Here is a 21,115-nt window from a genome sequence, read left to right on the forward strand (position 1 = left end):
TGTGGTTGTTTAACGTGTGAAAACCCTGCATGAGGAATTAAAAGAAACTTGAGGGTTTTTTCTGTGCACAGATTATATCACCACCGAGGTTAGACAAAAAAACAAGGATAGACTAAAACGGTGAAAATGTTTCCTAAAAAAGGAGTAAAATAATCTTATAAAATAATCAGATGTTTGTTTGTTTGTTTGTTTGTTTGAAGCTATTTTTTATGCATTATTGTGTTCATCAGTTTAATGTTGCTGCTGGTCAAGGTGGAGCTTCTGTTTTACTGCTGAGTAACCTGACAAGTGACCAACAAGTCAATAAAGTCTTATCGTTATTTCGTAAAATTTAACCTTAATTCAATTTATCTGAATCTGCAAAGTAAAGCTTATCAAATACATTTAGTAGAGTACAGTATTTCCATTGGTAGTGGAGTGGAAGTATAAAAGGAATTACTTAAGTAAAGTACAGCTACCTCAAAATTATACTACCGTAAGTGCAGTACTTCAGTAAATGTAGCTTAATTTCCACGCATATTTAAAATGCCATTTACACATATTAACACTGCTTATAGCCGGATTCAGTGCAAGCATTTGCACTTTAAATGTACTTGTTTAAAATGTACTGGTACCCTCTGCTGTGAGACAGTCCTTAGATCTTCATTAAAACAGCTGTTTGGTCTGAGAGATTTGGTGTAAAATCGCTGTTTTTGCCACAAATGTTACCTAGCGTTTCTCTTACAAAAACAAACTTTTCTACTACTTTTCTATCGTTTTCTCACAAGTTCACAAAGGGATGAAACACACCAACAGGTTTTGTATCTCTTTCTAAATCTTTTTCTACACTTATCTGAGTTGACAGTGAAGGCCCAAGTCCTGAATGTCATCAACACAGGAACTGGACAACACATGCTAGAAAACACCTGATATGTTGGGCTGGTTGCTCCGCTGCTGCGCAGCTAACATGCGCATTTATTTGTTTACCCGCTGCGCCAAAAGTTTTACTTCTTAGTCATACCAAGAGACTAATGGGAAATATGCAAAACTGCCCGCTAGTACACGGTGTTTTTACCTGCTACAGGCGAAGGCTTGCGAAGAACGAGCCACCTAGTTTTCCACTGTGGAAGGAAACAAAAGTAGAGAGAAACTTGTTTTAAGCACAGGTGAAAGAGCGGTGAATTACTTCAGCCATATCCGTCAGAAAATGTAGTCACGCTAAACACCTTTTTTCCATCTCTGAGTCTGGCATATCCCTCCACGACAACAGAATCCGTCATCTTCAGTCATGGTTCCTGACAGCTGCAGCTCGCTGTCTGAATGAGGATCACTTTCAAAATAGCTGCTGCTCTCCCTGCTGGAGGGGCACACTCCCCCCAGCACCAGCAAGCACATGGGAAATGGCATGACCACTATCTGTGTGTGTGTGTGTGTGTGTGTGTGTGTGCAGCCAGCCGGCCATGCTGCAGCCACCTGGGCCGCTTCACACCACCTGCTACTACTGGAGGAAACAATTACATGATTCTCATACCACAAATATCACTTTTCATAACGTCACCCTGTTAAAATAATTTCCTAACTCATTTTTTCAAGTTTTGCAGGAAACACAAAAAACTTCACCAAAAGTGTAACATATGACATTTATTGATCATTTCACTCAAAAAGGATGTAACAACGGATGGCTATTGGCGTAGTAATAACACTGTGTGTAAATTATGTAACTTAAGATAAATAAATGACTTAGGCAATTGTTTGAACATGCCTTTGTGATGTTAGAGATTAATAAAATTAGCAATGGCCTGCATTATGGACTTTAGTAAAATGCTGCTTAGGGGTGTATCTGGCGGGGCATGGAACACACATTTATATGCCAGGCACAGCACACAGGAATAAGAAGTATCAACAGAAAGGACATACTGATAACACTTTGCACATCACCACATATTTGAGGGCAAGCAGATAAAAAACTGAAGCACTCTTTGTGCTCCAATTCAAGGCCACAGGCCCAGGTGGAGATAGGCACTGACCAACACTAGACAAGGTAACGGGCCCAGGTGGAGACAGGCACTGACTAACACTAGACAAGATAACGGGCCCAGGTGGAGATAGGCACCGACCAACACTAGACAAGATACAGTAGTGTGCTGTTAGCTTTTTTCCTTCCACAGGGCGCTGATCTGAAACTGAAGCACCAAGAGGCTAGGACTAGCCTGCAGCCAACGTAATGGGCGGGCCGAGTCTAAACCAGGTGCTGCCTAACAGTTTGGACCAATCAGATAGTCGCACATTCATATTATAAAACTCTGTGTAAAAGTAAGTTAGGCATCCTTTTCTGGGAGGTGGTTTCAGCTAACTGCTTAGCAGCCTGTGATTTCTGAACAGAGAAGGTCCATGTACATGCTCACTCTTTCATTATTGTCTTTAATAAATAGTCAAAAGGATTTTACTCTCCTCTCATCTGTTCTGCAAAAAACAAACTAACAGTGACTGAAGCAAGATATGGTAACACTTTATTTTGAAGGTGTCTACATAAGAGTCACACAAGCCTGTCAGAAACATGACATGACAAGTACCATGAGCATTAATGTTACTTCAAAGTGTCATTAATGTTCATGACACATCCCATGTCATGTTTATGACACGCTCATGTCACTCTTATATAGACACCTTAGAGTAAAGTGTTACCAATATTAGTGTCAACAATAAAACACTGATAAACTAAAGTGATAACTAAACAATCTCCCTCTAGCTCTTCTTTGCTGGGTTCATATCTGATGCCTATGAATGTGGCAAATTGCCAAAGAAGTGATTATCTTAAAGGGGTAAAATCACATGATCTGATCAACTGAGGATGTAGGAGATTTTACCATTTTACCGGCATCATGAGATGATTTAGGCAAAAAAAAAAAAAAATTGACAAAAAATGACTTGGGCGATTATTTTAACAGTGTGACGATATGATTCTATACCAAAAATATCACTTTTCATAAGCAGACGTGAAAGAAACGAACACTTCCACAAACTCTGGTTTAACAAATATACACAGAAACAGTGTTATCTCATAAAATTCAGTTTTAATTATTAACTTAACTTCTAACTTAAATTATAACACAAAATATTCCAGGAAGTGGCCCATCAAATGTGGTCTCACATTCACTCAAGTACAAATTTGAGACTCTTTTCTTGAGTATTTTGTCTCTTTATTGCTACTTCACAATATTTTATAGGCAAGTATTGCACCTTTTACTTCACTGCCCTATCAGACCTTTATTTTAAAGCTTTAGATAATTTGCAGATTCAGGTTAACACAAAATATAAATCAACTGATAAATGATGATGTAATATTATAGGTTACATTTCCCAGGAATATAAAAAATAATTAAAATTAGCTCAATATTCACTGGCTGCAACATTTAAATGACATGAATGCATCATTAGGTTTAATAATAATGTACATTATTATGTAATAGTGTTACTTTTGATCATTTTAATGCTAATACTGTTGTACCACTATTTGAATACAGGCCTTTCACTAATAAATGATTATTTCTACAGTGGTGGTACTTCTTTAACTTAATTAAAAGATCAAACTATTTTTCACACTACTTGTAATTGTATGCATGTTTTTGAAATTTGTACTACAGACGTTTATATCCATAACTAGAAAAAAGGCCACATTCTCTGTTGAAAAACTAAATGTGCTTGCCACCAAAAATTTTTAAATCTTTATATCTTAATATCAAACTTATAAATAGTTAAATCTTTGAAGTAGTTGAAATACTGAAAGAAGTTTAAAAAGTTAAGATAGGAGATAAAGTTTGGGGTGTCAATACAGCGCTGAGTGAAGTTGAGCTTCAGGCACTGAAAGAATACATTTACGTCTATTATGCAAGTTTTTTTGTTAAAATTATGTTAAAGTATATGGGAAAATGTTTAACTGTGTTAAGTGTATTACTTGTATCACGACACTCAAAGCTTTATCAAGTCAGTAAAGGTTTATTCAGTCTCAAAATGTTTCACAGTTAAAAAAAATAACCTATAAACTTCCACAAGAATTACACATAAAAACAGATTACAGTATGGTACAATATCTCATATATTAAAGCTAATGTGCGGGTAATGTCCATTCATGAAGCCTTGGGTTTGCGTCTGATGACTGAATTGATCCAGTCGATATAGTTCACCACTTTAGTGTAAACACCGGGTTTTCCAGAGCGGCCGCAGCCTTCTCCCCAGCTGATGATCCCATACAGGAAGCTGACATCAGCCCTCGCACAAGCCAGCGGGCCCCCGGAGTCGCCCTGGGGGGACACACATAAACATACATGCACAGATCAAAGCAGAGTCACATAAACAGCTGAGTCACATACTTGAAACCTAATATATTAGTAAAATTGCGCTCTACCCACGAGGTAAACAGATAACCATGACATTTAATTTAAGAGGAAGGAGCTTACATATTTTACACCGCAGGTTGAGGCGGTCATCTCTGCAGTTCACTCAGGGGATCCCTGATGCCATCTTAACCCTTTATCAGGCAAATAACTATATTTGGTAACTTTAGGTATTCTTTCGAGAAAAAAGTTGCAAATTTACTAGATTAAAGTGGCAAATCTACAAGAAAAAAGTTGCAGATTTAAGAGATTTAAAGTGGCAAATCTACGAGAATTTTTTTTGCAGATTTATGAGATTTAAAGTGGTGAATCTGGGAGAGAAAAGTTGCTTTTTTACCACTTTTTCTCATAAATCTGTGACTTTTTTCGTGCAGATTTGCCACTTTAAATCTCTTAAATCTGCAACTTTTTTTCTTATAGATTTGCCACTTTAATCTAGTAAATTTGCAACTTTTTTCTCGAAATATTACCTGAAGTTACCAAATATAGTTCTTTGCCTGATTAAGGGTTAAGGGCTGCTCCATTACTGTGATACCTCGAGTCAACTTTCTGATATCAGAGCAGAGGGAATCAACATTCATGTGGACTCCAGGAGTCTGTTTTACACTTTGAGATCAGCCTTAATTTCCAGTTGTTTTTTTTTAGCAATGAGACAAAAAATAGGAGCTGATTGCACCAGCTCTTTGTAAATTTAGATTCAAATTTGGTTTGCATGGGAAAAGTATTCAGATCCTTTACTTAAGTAAAAATACTAATAACACACTGCAAGTAAAAGTCCTGCATTCAAAACTTACTTAAGTAAAAGTATAAAAGTATCAGCATCAAAATGTAATCCAATATCAAAAAGTACTCATTATGCAGAACGGACCCACTCAAATTGTTTAATGTATTCAAAATATATTTTTAGATTATTTGTATTGATGGATTGATGTAAGCAGTATTTTAATCGTCCCAAGATGGGGCTCATTGTAACTACTTAATATACTGTTATTCTATTTTTACAGTTTTATATTTTATATTTATACTTTATTTATGGCATGCTAGAGTACAATCACTGTGAGCCAATGCAACAGAATTTCATTCAATGTGCCTATTTTATGTACTATAACTGAATGACACTCAAGTCTGTCTAAATCTGTAATTTAAAAATAATGTTAAATTGATCATGTCTTTTATGCTTAATCTTGACCTGAAACGGTACTAAAACTGTCAGCTAAATGTAGTGAAGTTAGAAGTATAAAGCTACATAAAATGGAAAAACTCAACAACAAGTACATCAGATAGTACCTAAGCCCAGTACTTGAGTAAATATACTTCGTTACATTCCACCACTGGGTAACACGTATCATGGAAACATGTCTTAAACTTGGAAACCGTAGAAAAGTGGTGCACATTGTTTACAGAATGATACAGTTCACTTGCTTTCCATTTGTAGAAAAGCAGTATTGATCCATCATGTTTGAGCAGGTTTTGGTAACTGCAGGTAAACAAGTATTGTGGAAAGCAAAGTGGCAGAACATATTTGCTGAAATGAAAACTCAGTCAGAACCCATCGGCTCTTTTCTAGCATTACTGACATAACTTTGAAGTTATGTCAGTAATGTCAGACTATATGAGACATTTAAAATGCTTTTATTTGCTTTTCCTACTAGGACATAGCATCCACTTGGCAGTCTGGGATCTAATAATCACTGTCTGTCTCAAAATGTGTTCCTACCTGGCAGGCGTCTGCACAGCCGTTGAGCCCCGCGCAGATCATGTCAGAAGTGACGTGGTTGCTGTAAACATCTGGCTTCCTACAAGCTTCGTGAGAAATCAGCCTCACTCCAGCCTCCTGCAGACTGGAGTACACCTTTGACTCTGTCAAATAAAGCACAATCACTCATTACAGGACAAGACAACAAACAGGAGAGTTGTTGACCATTATTTGGATTTCTCAGTGAGTTGTCCAGTTATATTTTCAACACATATTTAAGCGCCCTACACTGCACCCACACTGGTATTTTCCACTCATGCTGCCTGATTAGACCTCTCATCAGAACTGTGTGTGGGGTGTAACTGACTCTCCCCCACTCTGCTGCTTTCTGTCATCAATCAATCAATGTTAGTAACACAATAAATATACTTGGAGATGAGATCGAGTCTATGGGCCACGGATTAAAGCTTTTACATATGCAGATTCATCAGCTTTATTTTTGTGGTGACATTCTTGGAAAAAATCCCAAGTGGTGAGCAGTTAGTTTTTCTAACACCCAGCAATGGTTGGTCAGCCAGAAAGAGTAAACAAAGTTACTTTAAACAAGTAAACTCTTCCAAAAAAGGAGATAACTTCAGTTTCTTAATGGTAACTAAAGTCTTGAAACTCTTGATTAGCTGCCACCACTGATGTTTTTACTCATTACTAAAGACCTTTCTGTGCCCTCAGATTTTAAAGTCACTTTATTTATTTAACTTGTTTAAAACAAGCTAGGAGTTTCTAAGAACATTGGAAGAATTTTATGCATAAGCATAGTTTCTAATACTTACGGTAGAGACAAAACTTTAGTCAAACAAAGCTAAAGTCTAACACTGGCTCTATTCTTACAATTTTCTATTGCTGTTGCACAACCCACACAAAATAAACTGTCTGTTCCAGTGTGTGAATGAAGATAAGTGTTAACATGGTGACACTGCCTTGATTTCCTCATCACTCACTCTCATGCATGTGTCCCCAGCCGCTAATAGAGCAGCAGTAGCCATCAGGGAACGTCATGCTCTTGTCTGGCAGACAGATGGGTCTGATGAACGGGGTTCTCCTCACACACCGCCCCTCCTGCTTCGCCAGTTTGATCAGAACTAACAAACACAAACACAACGTTATCAAAGAGACAACAAGAAGTGGTCATAGTTAAAATGATGACAAATGGTAGACTTGGAGACTCCTCCGCCCAATGAAAACACCACACCCAACAGGCAGAATGTGTGTGTGTGTGTGTGTGTGTGTGTGTGTGTGTGTGTGTGTGTGTGAGTGTGTTGATGCGGGGGAGCACAGGGACACAGCTGCTCAGTGACGCACAGCTGTGCACGCAGAGTGGGGTCTTAAGTGAGTTTGTGTGTTTTTGAATCGGGACAGGAGGTCTTCCAGTTTATGTGAGTCACAGACATGCGTGTGTGTGTGTGTGTGTGTGTGTGTGTGTGTGCATCTGATGCTTACCAATGTCATGTAGTGTTGGATTAAACACTGAAAACTGTTTGGGAAAGATATACTCCTCCACTCCGAAGGTCTTGGTGTTGGGACCGCTGTAGTTGAAGTGCTGCTGGCCGAGCACCACTCGGATCTGAGACCTCAGGGGGCTGCAGGGGACACACACTGTTAGCATTACTGTTAGCATCACTGTTAGCATCACTGTTAGCATCACTGTTAGCATTACTGTCAATGGTGCTGCAGAGTAGGCCGTTATAACACTTGAGTCCATGTGTCTAACATGTGCAACATTGCAGTCCAGAGCCAAATTTGCAATGGACGCCACAACCTTTCTTTTCATTAAAATCTAACGTGCGTTTATGCTCCCCAGAGGATGAACCCTTCACATTTTGACCTAATTTAATGATCTCTTGACACTTTTAGTCCCACTGCTGGAAAGTTTCTAATAATAACTATGTTTTTCATCATGTTTAACACTCTTGTAAGACTGTACCAAATTGTAGGAAGTTTAAAGATTAATTTATAATGTTTGAATTATAAATCAACTTTCGAATGGTGCACAGTTTGATTATTTGCATATACTATGTCGGCACAGTTGCAGAAAAAGATTGGGCTACACTAATATTATTAGTATTATACTATTCTTAGGATTAGATTTGGCTGCAAAGGATTGTTTCAGACTCCTGTGACCTAAACATTTCCAATGACTCCATGGCGTTGTAAAGTAGCAGCTTTCTGAAGATAAAATAGTCACGGTGTGCATTTCCATTCACTGTTGGTGTCTAATCCAATGATGTAATGCTTTAGCTCAAGATCTTTGAACTTGAACAGAGTCAACAGATGCATGTTTGCTGACATCAAAAGGGGAATGTATGCACTTGCATGTAAACAGCATCTGTGCATGAGACGTTTTTAGGTTTTCCTCGAACTGGCTGTCTAAATTTAGTGCCTTCATAAAGCTGTGATGCTGAGGAGCCAAAGTCCTTGGATGACGTGCCTTTAGAGTTGTGACCTCTGGTTCGGCTGCAACAGTGGGAAAACACAAACACAAACTAATGCTCCCCTCTGATCTATGATTGTTTTCTGAGGGATTATGTTTCTTACATTGTTGACTCAAACTGAGCTCTTCTACAGACAGCCTGCAAAGGGCTCCGAGGACAGAAAACCTCCTTTTACTCCCAAAGTTTCAGAGGCACTTAGTGAAAGTTAAACACATTTTCACACTTTGTTGAAAAAAAAAAAACATATGTATGGCGTGCAACTCCAAAGGGTGTGAAAACCTTCTGCAGTGACATGAATACAAACATCAGCATCCATTGCAGCTGAAGTGCATTTTTGACATACTTGCGAAAGAAGCAGTGAGCCGCAGAGACGACCCAGCAGGAGGACACCAGGGTGCCGGCGCAGAAGTCTAACTCTCCGATGTAAATGGCTGCCATCCAGGGGTGAGTACCTGGCAGGGCTGAGTTTCCGCCCATTATCCGCCCCCTGGCAACCGTTAACCTTTTCTTGTGTCTTTTCCCACATACTTGCTTCTTCTCGGGCTTGGAGGGCTTCGGTCTTTTAACGGCGGGCAGGACGTTGAATGGAATGATTCTCCTTGAAGAAGAAGCTGCATGAGGAAAAAAAGTTAAAGCAATTATAGCAAACTTAGTGGTTATATTCGCTAATATAAACTACAAGAACTACAACAATCTAAACCACTACAACTCGTCTAAGAGCTAGAATAGTTGGCTGACACGCTAAATACCTCGTCTGAATACTTTTGTTGCTGGCTGGTTCTCCCCTGCAAGAAGCAAAAAAGCTCTTCTATAGGGTGAGAATGTTACAGCAACAGGCTGAAAATCATATGCTGAGGAGGGCACAGTGGATGGGAAAGCTTGGATTCTCTGCATCACCTGGCATCCTGACAGACGGCCAACTGAGCCAAACCCACTCACCACATAAACATTCAGCTGCACCTGACATGACATGTTGATTCAGGGTGAGTCATGCCTTGTTCCCCCTTTATCTCACCTAGCCCACGTTATTTATTTTTTTTAAAAGCTCCGCTAAAACCAGCCAACTCGGCTGAATTTTACTTTTCGGAGCAGCGTGACTCAACAGAGATTAGCTGCTTTCTGTTTTTATCACAAACACTGGATTTCTAATTAAAAGTGGAGGCATTTAATAAGAGGCAGACTGTGTCATATTATCAAGGCAAGAGTCCTTCATGAACAGCCTGAGCTTTTAATGCTTTATAATGATGAGTTTGAATATGTGTTTTTAATAAGAGCGGCTAAATGAATATGCCATCCTTGATTAGGTACACGAGGACAAAAAATCACATTATGCTTAATGTGGCCTTGTATTTCACTGCAAGATATTAAAGCTACACCTCTATGGAAACAGCACAACCATGGCTAGAAGTAGGGAGAACTCAACAGTGTCTTTTGTGCGGTTAATAATTTTAAACCTTTTTTCAAGTGCTCACAAGTGTTACCAATATTGGAAAAAAATGGCGGCTCAACATGCTCCATATATTGAGTTATTTACATTAAACCTCTACTTGTTTCACCTAATTCTTTACATGTAACTGTTTTCTTGAACGAGCCACTTGTGGCTTCACAGGTGTGTGGAGGAGCGCATAATTTAGTTATTTCTTCGGGATTTGGTTAGGGTAAATGGTTTCTTTTTTGGCAAAGATTTTAAATTATACATAAAAAATAAGGTGGTTTTGATGAAATATCACAATTTTAAGCCTAGATTAGTTTTTTTCCCTCTTGATTCCCTGAGGATCGCCGTAAATGTAAAATAATTGCTGTTTTTTCCTCTTCTGGCGAGTATAAATGGTGTTATTTTGTCTTTTTTTTGTTTTGTTAATGGGCTTTTAAACGTGACAGCAAGTACATGGGTTCAGAGGATTAACAGTGATGTAAATGATGAAAGCAAAATCAAGCTGTTAACTAACAGAGATGTCAAAACACCCATTGATGATGAACAAACTACATTACAGATGCAATTAGCTTCTTTTACGCCTTATGATTTCTAATCTGGCCTGACAAAATGTTCCCACAACACAAGATAAATAGTCCCATGGACAAAAAAAGGACTAAAAACACTCCTTTCCTGTGGCCCGTTTACTCACAGACAGCCATGACACAGGAGGGGACGTCACAGTACTCCCAGGAGATGGCGCCGTCATTTAGTGTGTAGCACCACGGCCTCTTGTCCTTATCTGGGTTTCTGAAACACAGCGGACAGAGTGTGTGTAGGTGCGGCTCCATTGTTTACAACACCACGCATTACTCAGGACCATACAGGAGCTAAATGGCTTACAGGGGCTCCGTCACTTTTGAGTGTGGAGGCTGAAAAATGATTTCAGTTTCTTGCTTTAACAAACATTGTATTAATAAGGAGGAATAATGTTTCACTGAGCTGCAATATGCAACTTTTCCAGCAATTAACTAACATCTGAGTCTGAGGCAAGGCTTTTCTTTGATGTTTGGGGCATTTTAGGGCACATGCCATTCGCTGTGGAGATGCCATATGGCTGCTGGGTAGCCATAGCAACAGTGGTGAGTGAGGAAAGCAGTGAGAAATGGAAGACTACCAAATGTGGAGGAGATAAGTTTCTGTATATACACAGGCTGAAGCCACCATGTGCCTCCTTAATGCCCATAATGGAAGCCTCTGAGTTGAGTCTGTGTGAGGGCTCAGCCACATCAGTGTTGGCACATGAACTTGACAGATAAGGGGCAGGACCGGCAGGCAGCTAAAGTTGGATATTGCAGCTTAAAAGCAGAATTTGTGGGAGAATTAGAAGGAAATCTGGCTGTGCAGATAAGCAAGATGTAGCACCACAATATTAACTCCACATCAAAGTAAAACTAGAAGTTTCTTTTGTCACGTTGCTACCGGAATAAGCACCATGTCTCAACACACACCTGCAGTAGGCGTGGCCCCCGAGGCCCCTGAGTGGGGAGGCGACCACCGTGCCCACATGGAGCTCGTCGTACAGCAGGTCAGAGTCCCACGCCACGCAGCGGGCGCCGGACACCGTGGTGCCCACCACCCCTCTGTAAGCTGTGCCCCGCCCGTTATAGCACTCTGTCTCCGGCGCTGACACACACACACACACACACACACACAAAACGTCTCTATCATGATTGCGCAGGTATGTAAACAACAATGAGACAATTTCTGCACGTGTGATGACAGATCTCTTTCTTTCACACTCTTATCAGTCAGGACATGTCCTAAAAAAAAACTCTGTACACAGTTACAACAACTCAGCTTGCCTATGTCCTCACCTGCCTCATTAATCAAACCATTATAACACACACACACCTGCACCAACACGTGTGCATTGTATAGATAGGCCGACATGGCAGGAGGCGGCACATTTAGAATATCACTTCTTGTTACTGCAGTCCTGCTTTGACTCACCAAAGCTGCAGTCAGGTCCGCTGAAGCCTCGTCTGCAGTTACACACTTCTTTGCCGGTGGATGTGATCATTCGACACGTTCCGTCATTTTGGCACGGGTTTGAACGGCACACTGGACACATAAAGGCAAACCAGATCACATCTTGATACCATACATGCTTTATATTTCCACAATAAGATATATCATTTAATGTGTCTGTTTTAAAAATCGTTTAAATCTATAGTTGTTTATTTTTTTGTCCGTTTGGGGGCAGCTGAAACAAGTTATGAACACAACATTGACATATATGCAGCTTATTTACACATTTAGATGTTACAAGTTTTGATTAATCAGAAGGTTTTTTTCTGGTGAATGTCCAATATTCACACGCTTTCAGCTGCTTTTGGTCTCTATCAACTCCTGAGGGAAATATCTGTCTCTTTACTCATACTGCTCTCATAGAGCTGTTTTCACACAGCTGCTAAAAAAAACAAAAAAACTCAGATAAGCTGAATGGATACCACCTGCCCAGCACCAAACAGCAGACGGACACAGTTAGCAACTTGCTGGTAAACACAGCAAAATAAATCATGATAATGATTTTGGTTATTATCAAGAAAACCATGGAAAAGTGCTAGATATCAGCTCTTAAATTAAACTCTTTTGAGGTATTTTTGTTGTTATCATCATATTTGTCCAAACAAATGTACTTTAGTTGCACCAGACATTAAAATGAACAAGAAAGTGAAGAAAAATGGTCTAATATTTTTTTCCATGACTGTATGTGTGTCTTATTTACACATTTAGCAGTCAAAAATTATGATTAATCTGAAGTTGCTTTTCTGGCCCAATATTCACACGCTTTTGGTCTCTATCAACTCCTGAGGGAAATATCTGTCTCTTTACTCATACTGCTCTCATAGAGGTTGTTTTTTTTAGGACAGCTGTTAACAAACAGAAAAGTTTTGATAAGCTGAATGGATTCCACCTGCTCAGCAACAAACACCAGCCAGACAGTTAGCAACTAGAGTTTGCCTGTTTGTTGTGCTAATTTACTTTAAAACGGTGATAATTCTGTATGTCAATGTTATATCATCAGCATGGTGTGCTGCCCTCAAGTGGCAAGAAAATCAATGAATGCAAGTTAAGCAAAATAAATGTCATCAGTAAAACACACCTGCATGTAAATGCATGAAATGTAGAGCACAAACTCACGAATGATCTAATGTACAAATGGTAAATCTGAGCCTGAGTATGCCTTTAAGCTTTATTGCAACATCTGTAAAATATGCCAGAGAATAATGACGCCACATCTGCTTTGGCCTCTGTGCTAAACCACGAGTGTTTTACAAATTGATTTGGTCCCACTGAGAAAATTTTAGTTTCACATAAGCCAAAAGATAAAATTGATCTCAGTTCAATAAGAAAATATAGAAAAAAGTCATTTAAAAGCCATGCCAATGGACATTTAGTTGCATTTTTCTTTAAGGACTACCAGAAGCTAAACAAAGTACTGCTGTGGACAGCAGCAAAATGTATTAAGCCACATTAAAAAAACCTATATAAGTTTAAGAGGATGCTATATTAGAAAGATAAATCTCAACTAACCCTTACAAACACCAAAGTCGCTCATTAAAGCAAATAAACTAAGTGAAGCATGCAGCGGTAGAGGAGCAACTCCTGTGATCTGCAATGTAAAAAGCTTCCTGTTATAAAGGGCTGTCTGATGGCAAGGTGAGGCTGGGAAATTATTATAAACATAGCAAACATAAAGTTTTATTGATTTGTTTTTAGGTGGCTAGAAGACATTTTGCTGCTGCCCCGTCCACAGCAGTGCATGGCTTAGCTAGCAGTACTCCTGCCTGTTCTTCAGACTGGGTCCACCTACAGCAGGTAACACACACACACTATGGGTAAGTACCTTATACAGCTCCACTTTAAGAAATCTGAGCCATCCCTTTAAAGGATAGATGTTTTCCCACTGTAAGATAAGCCTGCACCATCATGACAAAAACAGTTTCAGCTGAGGGAGCGTGAAACCACCTCCGTGCCTCCCTCTTTTATGCCAGTGAATCTGTTAAATGTCCATGAACATGCCCCCCATTGAGATGAAAGCACCTTATGGACCCGTGGGGTGTGTCCTAAACACCATTCCTGAGTCACAGTGAGTCATATAATCTGTCTTTTCTTGCATGGCGAGGTTAGTCTTGTAACTATGGAGCTGTGATCAAAGAGAAGAAAGCATGTCTCCGGGCTGGGAGGAGACCTGACACTTGTATCTTTTCAGGCTTGATTAACGGAAAAAAAAACCATGTGAAATCAAAAAACCTAAGATGTTGTTGCCTTAGAGCGCACTCATCTCCATATTTAGTCAGAATATCAGGTGTACATAATGTAAAGTGTTTAATATTTATAACTATATGTAAAGAAAGTTGACTGAACTGACAATTAGTTGAACAGTTTGTGGAAGTGCATATTGTTGAAGGTATTGTAGAAACATCCCATATTGGGTTTCACTCTCATCATCTCAACAAAAGCAGACCACAGAGCAAAGAAAGAGACAGTTGAAGCAAAACAGCAGCTGAAAGCACGTCTTACTTGTGTAGCGAACTCTTTCACACTTGATTTCCCCTGCCACACATGAGCACTGTTCCACGTTGCGGAGGTGAATTCGTCCCCAAGACTCTCCGATGTCATAGTAGCGCAGGTGTAGGGTTTCATAGCACTTCTCTGAAAAGGCGACATGACACATAAAAAGGTTGAAACGTGAGAGGAGAGTGAAGAGCTCAATGGAGCGTGCACAGTAACATCTGATGGCTGAGCTGTGCAAAGATGCATTCGGAGTGAGTCAGTGTTTCTGTGCCTTTTTGTTAGATTGTGAGTAGTTTTACTTTGAAAGTGAAGTGAAACCTCTTTGCAAATGGCTCATAACAGAAAAGTCTAAGGTAAGAGATAAGAGAGGGAAGAAGTGGTGCATGAAATTCATTCCTGATCTTAGAAACAATACATTTCAAGCCGTAATTGAAATATTGCCTTTGTACACTTCACTATTTTGCAAAAAATGTCAAAAGAAATATTTTTTAGAGAGCACAGAAAGGCCTCCTCATATTTTTTTGGACATAATAATCTCACTCAATAGAGCTGGTTCAGGGCTGCACCGTATGAGGAAAATATGCAAAATGCAATTATGTCGTTAAATATCGTGATTACAATATTGCTTGTGAAAAATAAACTAAAAAAATATCTGCAACACTCTTTTATGCAGGAAACTGAGCACTGAACTGGGCACAAAAGGCACCAATAAAAAAAGAACCAAAGCAGCATTTTAAAGTGTATTTTTCTGCTGATAATCTGCTTTTACTTACTCAAAAAATCCCTAATGCCTAAATGCCTATCTGAGTGAAACATCACAGTTTTTCTCAATGTGTTTATTTAGCCATTTGACATAGCTATAATGCTAAAAAAAAACAATATATTGCAACCCTAAAGTACTTGTGCAACACATGCTAACAACATATATTGTCTTTTTTCCTGATGTTGACTCAACTGAATTGAAACAACCTAACTCCAGGCACTGATGAGGACCATGAGATGTGTGTGAAAGCTCTGGGGAAAGGCAGTAATTAGACATTGAGTAAAGAGTACTTTGTCAAACTGCTTTCCAGGAAGAGAGTTCAAGAATTAACTTCAAGGTTAATTTTTCATCAAGTCTAGAGATAAAGTTAACAGAGTGAAATCATATCCCTGTTAGCATATGTTTCCTTTAAACACCAAGGCTTAAGCTGACATGTTTTCAAGGAGCTGTTTCCTGGAGGAGACGTGTGTTTCCTTCTGGCTGTCAGATGATTGGCAGTAATAGCCTGATGTGTACACTGAAATAAAAACAGTAAACTCAGGCACAGTGAAAGGATGATAAACTTGTTATAAAGTGCACCTACTGTGCTCACAGAGTGTCCCAGTGAAGCTCTCAGGACAGGAGCACTCAGGCCAGTGTGTGTGTGGGGTCGTAGTGCAGGAGCCTCCGTTCTGACACGGATTCATCTGACACGGATCTGTGATTCTGCGTGACGTGTGGACAACAACTGGAACACAAACAAGGAAAAACACAGTTAGAGACAGCGAGTGACACACAGCTGTTGTTTGTTTTGTTTTTGTTTTTATTTTTATTTTTTCTTCTTCTTTGCTGGGACAGTTAGATTGTATGAATGATAGACTGATTGTAATTCAATGATTGTAAATATTGCTTTCTTTTATTGTTATTAGTTTTTCTTTTCTTTTAAAATGAATAATAGAATTATAATAATTTATTGTAAATATTGCTTTCCTTAACTGTTATCTTTTTTTTCCTGACGCTTGCTTTGGCCGTATGTACAGTGTTACGTCATGCCAATAAAGCCAATTGAATTGAATTGAATTGAAAAAATGAATTGAACTGGATAAACAGCATTGTGATAAAATATGATAATATGTGATGAAACACTCACCATCTGGCTGAGCTGTCTCTGGAGCACAGTAGCCCCACTGCAGATCCCGATCAAAGTTATGTGTGAGGGAGCACCTAGAACAGGACAGACAGAGATATTATACAGCCATCAGCCTAGATTACAAGGAGAGACATATTTGCAATTAAAATTAGGTTTGGTTGACATTCACATTCCACTCCACACTATAAATTAAACCACATAAAAGTATATTAAGTCGTTAAAAAGAGCCCCATCTTGACCACAGTAAAACGATGCTTACAAAAGTGCATCAAAAATAATTATCCAACAATATACACTACCAGCCAAAGGTTTGGAGACACCTTCTCATTCAATCTTTTATTTTGACTATATTTTATACATTGTAGATTAATACTAAAGTCATCTGAACTATGATGGAACACATATGGAATTATGTAGTAAAGAGAAAAATTCTACAAAGTCTCAGATAAACTCTTGACAAACTGAAAACCATCCAGACAATAAGCAAAATTAGGCTACTTTGAAGAGACTAAAATTTAAAACATATTCTGGTTTGTTTAACGCTTATCTTTTTACTACATAATTCCATATGTGTTATTTCATAGTTTAAATGTCTTCATTACTATTCTACAATGTTAAAAAATCAATAAAAACCATTGCATGAGAAGGTGTGTATACTGGTATTGTATATAGAATATATATGACAATCTAAGTGAAGTCATTCTGCATAATAATGCTTTTACTTTTGTTACTTTAAGTATTTTGTTGCTGGTACTTTTGTACTTTAACTTGAGTTTTGAATGCAATGATTTGACGTCACTATGTCAAGAAGTAGAAATGTTGCCATTATTGCAATATGCATTTTTTTTAATCATATAAAAAATATACTGGTATTATCATGAATAATATCATATGGCACACCCCTATTATGAACCAAAAAGGAAAAGAGGCTATTTACATTTAGTCTTAGTCTTGTTATGAGACTTTTGCAGCCAAAAACTGATGGTGCAATTTTTGGGAAAAACGTAGTATGATGATAATGTGACATAAAACTAAGGAGTATTTGATCCAACCTTAAATAACATATTTCAAACCTACAAGTACTAACAAGCTTCTGCTCTAACGAGCTCTATGTGAAGGAAATGCTGCCCTTTTCCAGGCCAGTTAGACTGAGAGTAAAAAAAAAGATAATCTCTCTAAAGAATAACCGAACAAATCTCATTAACTCTGTCAATCATCCACAACGTTAATCAAAGTAACATCAGCTTACGTCTGCAGCGCTCACACAATCTGCAGTATACAATGACAAACCATCCTGACACTGAGCTCATGAGCACATCACCTAAACACGCAGGTCATATTGCACTAACTTTATGTGTAGGTGGACGTGAGATGTTGGCCCATATATAATTACATTCATGTTGCTCCAACTTGCTGGCACCCACCCTTCTTGCCTCAATTCCAGGGAATGATGCCTGGAAAGCCCTTCGGCAAGTTTTCCTTTCTTTCCTTTTCAAAATAAAAATCTAATAAAAAGAAGATTTGGTTGCTATGTCACAATATGAAGCAATAAAAATACACCATGATGGTTTTACTGAGACAGCTGTTTATTCACCCTGAGGATAAACTGCAGGAAATAGAAAATATGTTATAAACTACAGCTATAGTCACGGTTTAAGAGATTTCTATATCATATCATATGTCACCTTCAGAAACTGCTGGTTATCATTACACCACATTATGATATTCTAGTTGGGGGAACACAAATCATCACAAAGCCCACCAACGATTCAGCAATGAGAATTTTACTGGAGCAATTAGCTCATTACCTCATTAAAAATTGCATTATGTTCGCTGATGACACAAATAAAGCCCTCATTACTGTGAGCTATAATTGGCTGTGACTACCCAACCCAAGTCCTCACTGAATCAGTGTCTCTTCAGCAAATTACCACCATTATTGCATAGTATGATGGAAAATACCACTTTATTTGTTTATTCTAAGGTCATGCCAACTCGTGCACAAGTCATACAAACAGTGTGACGTAGAGCCTGTGGTCTGTGTGCTAGTGATGGAGACAAGGTGTGTGGCTCATGAGTGAGTGTCTGAACAAAACCACATATGACGAGGCAGCACTTCAACCTGTCACGTCTCTGTCTAATGAGAGTGTGTGGTAACTTTGTGTGATTGTTTGTGTAACCAAAACAGTAGATCCAGACGGGCTGGCTAATTAATACTCACCATGGTTTTGGGGCTAGGATGGTGAGGCAGTGATGATGAAGCCTTCCACCCTGACGAAATGGGAATTTACATTCTTCGCCTGATGTAGTAAGAACTGGCAACAGAGCAAAACACAGCTTGTTAGTGATTTCCAGTGGACACAGATGGGGAAAAGCACAACAGAGTGAAATCAGAAACTGTCTGAAAACACTTGTGCGGTTTCCCCCTGCACCTCACATGCACAAAGCCTCTGCTGACTGAGTTGTTAGTTCAGTAAATCCATGATCCTCTCCTCTGTGAGCTACATCATAGTGTTAAAAGACAAGTTACAGATCTACTCTGGCACACTAGCTCCAACATGCTACAACTTTCTCTGATGCAGCTGAAACAAATATCACAATCCTTGCCAGTTCATGCACCCCCTCCCTCTTTTCTCCTCTAAATCAAACACAGGACTAAGGTAAAACCTACCTTTCCGGCTCTCCTTGTGTGGCTCTTTGAAGATGACTGTTTCATACCCAGGGACTAATACGCGCTAAAATCAGGAAAGAGAAGTTATTGCACTTTTTTTTTTTTTGCTTTTTACGCACGCAAATTGGATGGAAAAAGACGCACAGAGGTGAGGTAGGATGGTTAAAACTTACCGAGCGTGTGCTGAAAACACAAGGTAGAAAAAGTAACAGAAGGAATGTCATCATGAAAGTTTGCATCTCTTGGTGTCCGGAGAAGCTCGTTTCCAGAAGTCGGACCAGGGTCTGTGTTGCCTGTCACGTTATATCTGTCAGTTCCCGAGTCCTCAGCCTGCTTTTGCTCATAGGAAACGTGGGAAACCCTGCAAGTATTATCCTGTCCCTCACAATTTCAAGCTGTATTGAGTAAACCCGTTGCGTCATTAGGCTTGTCTATCTCTGAGGCATCCTATATCCCGGCTGCTGTTCACCTCTTCTGCAGACGCCCACGGTTTATCATGTTAGTTATCCGCTGAGAGGACAGACCCAGAGTGTCCAGGGCAGGGCAGGGGGCGCCGGGCCGGGGATGCTGCTGATAAATCCCTCCTGTCCAGCCCGGTTTGACAACCGTTAATGTTAACGCGTTACCCCGGTGTGACGTTACACTTTGGGTCGCATAATATAAACTTTTAGATTTGTTTAAACCTATATGTCTGGTTATTGTAAACTAGTTTTGTTAATAAAGACGTCTGTATAAATAACAACTACTTTTGGCTGGTCTTGATGGTTAAATTGCATTAACGGTCAGTTTACGTTAACTAGTGGGGCTAAAGCAAAATGCTAGCAGTTAGCAAGCCAACTGCATTAACGGTCAGTTTACATTAACTAGTGGGGCTAACAGTTAGCAAGCCAACTGCATTAACGGTCAGTTTACTTAATTAGTGGGGCTAACGCAAAATGCTAACAGTTAGCAAGCCAACTGCATTAACGGTCAGTTTACGTTAACTAGTGGGGCTAACAGTTAGCAAGCCAACTGCATTAACGTTAATACAAACGGTAGGAAAAAAATAAAGTTACTGTAACATTTAACGCTGGCTAATTCAACAAAGCGTTTGAGGTATTATAACAGAAACATTAACGCCACATTTACACAACACTTAACTATATAGCTACATTAGAGCATGGCCGAGGACTCTCAAATCCTTTGCAACCTCCATCAATTGAATATAGTATAAAACTTTAGTTTTTTTGTCCATATACAGGTGCACCTCAATACATTAGAATATGATGGAACAGTCCATTTCCTGTAGTTCGAGTAAAATAGCCTCAACCAAGTGTAGATGGACATACTTTTAAGAGGCCGACATTTCCATATTAAACATACTTTTTAAAATTGGTCTTTTGTAATATTCAAAGTTTTTTGAGACACTGAATTTTAGGTCTTCATTAAATGTAAGCCATGATCATTATAATGAGAAAAAAATAAATAAATTAAGACATGAAATGTTTCATTCTGTATGTAATGGATCTATATAATGTGTTATTTCCACTTTTTTTAATTGAATTACTGACATAATTAAACTTTTCTATGATATTCTAATTTATTGAGATGCACCTGTACACACTCATTCTGAATTTGATGCATCCTGTTTCTCATAAAGTGTTGCACAGTGTCCCAACTCTTTTGGAATCAGGGTTATATTTATCATCTCATAACCCAACATCTTGGCAAAGATATACCTCTTAAGTTATTGTAACATTTAACGCTGGCTAATTCAACAAAGCGTTTGAAGTATTATAACAGAAACATTAACGCCACATTTACATAACACTTAACTATATAGCTACATTAGAGCATGGCCGAGGATTATTCTCACATAAAGTATCTTAACGGTTATAATTCTGAAATCTCAGTTAACTTAAGCTAGTGTTTTTAGCCTAACGTTTACTTCAGCTAATGCTAGTAACCTACTGAAATGCTAAAAAACTTCTCAACCTCTACCCTCATCATAACTTAA

General features: G+C 38.8%; 2 protein-coding genes across 3 annotated transcripts in view; both read right to left on the reverse strand.

The window, feature by feature from the left end:
• LOC131989204 (protein Dok-7-like) overlaps positions 1-1,388 on the reverse strand; it is a 30,395-nt gene extending 29,007 nt beyond the window's left edge. The window contains exons 1-2 of the mRNA XM_059354402.1: positions 1,206-1,388; positions 1,055-1,100 (exon numbers count right to left, since the gene is read on the reverse strand). Coding sequence (XP_059210385.1) covers positions 1,055-1,100; positions 1,206-1,259 — 100 coding nt within the window. The 5' untranslated portion in view covers positions 1,260-1,388. The remainder of the gene's footprint in view (positions 1-1,054; positions 1,101-1,205) is intronic.
• Positions 1,389-3,955: 2,567 nt separating this feature from the next.
• LOC131989724 (hepatocyte growth factor activator) lies at positions 3,956-20,629 on the reverse strand. 2 transcript variants are annotated; one of them, XM_059355028.1, is made up of 15 exons: positions 19,293-20,629; positions 19,120-19,183; positions 18,670-18,763; positions 16,449-16,522; positions 15,903-16,046; positions 14,563-14,694; positions 11,986-12,096; positions 11,484-11,658; positions 10,685-10,782; positions 9,308-9,343; positions 8,902-9,169; positions 7,567-7,706; positions 7,068-7,208; positions 6,091-6,233; positions 3,956-4,280 (listed from the first exon to the last, which is right to left on the reverse strand). In XM_059355028.1, the coding sequence occupies exons 1-15, from the start codon at positions 19,356-19,358 to the stop codon at positions 4,107-4,109; spliced, it is 1,860 nt and encodes a 619-aa protein (XP_059211011.1). In that variant the 5' UTR covers positions 19,359-20,629; the 3' UTR covers positions 3,956-4,106. The 2 variants fall into 2 exon arrangements, with proteins under 2 accessions (XP_059211011.1, XP_059211012.1); XM_059355029.1 differs by lacking the exon at positions 9,308-9,343.
• Positions 20,630-21,115: the final 486 nt, after the last annotated feature.

Source organism: Centropristis striata, chromosome 17, assembly GCF_030273125.1.
Source record: "Centropristis striata isolate RG_2023a ecotype Rhode Island chromosome 17, C.striata_1.0, whole genome shotgun sequence".
NCBI classification, from domain to species: Eukaryota; Metazoa; Chordata; class Actinopteri; order Perciformes; family Serranidae; genus Centropristis; species Centropristis striata.

Bases quoted from the DNA above. Each gene is read 5' to 3' on its own strand.
- LOC131989724 (XM_059355028.1), bottom strand. From the start codon at position 19,358: ATGCAAACTTTCATGATGACATTCCTTCTGTTACTTTTTCTACCTTGT. The intron at 18,764-19,119 runs GTAGGTTTTACC...CTCTGTTGCCAG, and splicing joins ACACAAGGAGAGCCGGAAAG to TTCTTACTACATCAGGCGAA. The intron at 4,281-6,090 runs GTAGGAACACAT...GTGTCCCCCCAG, and splicing joins GCTGTGCAGACGCCTGCCAG to GGCGACTCCGGGGGCCCGCT.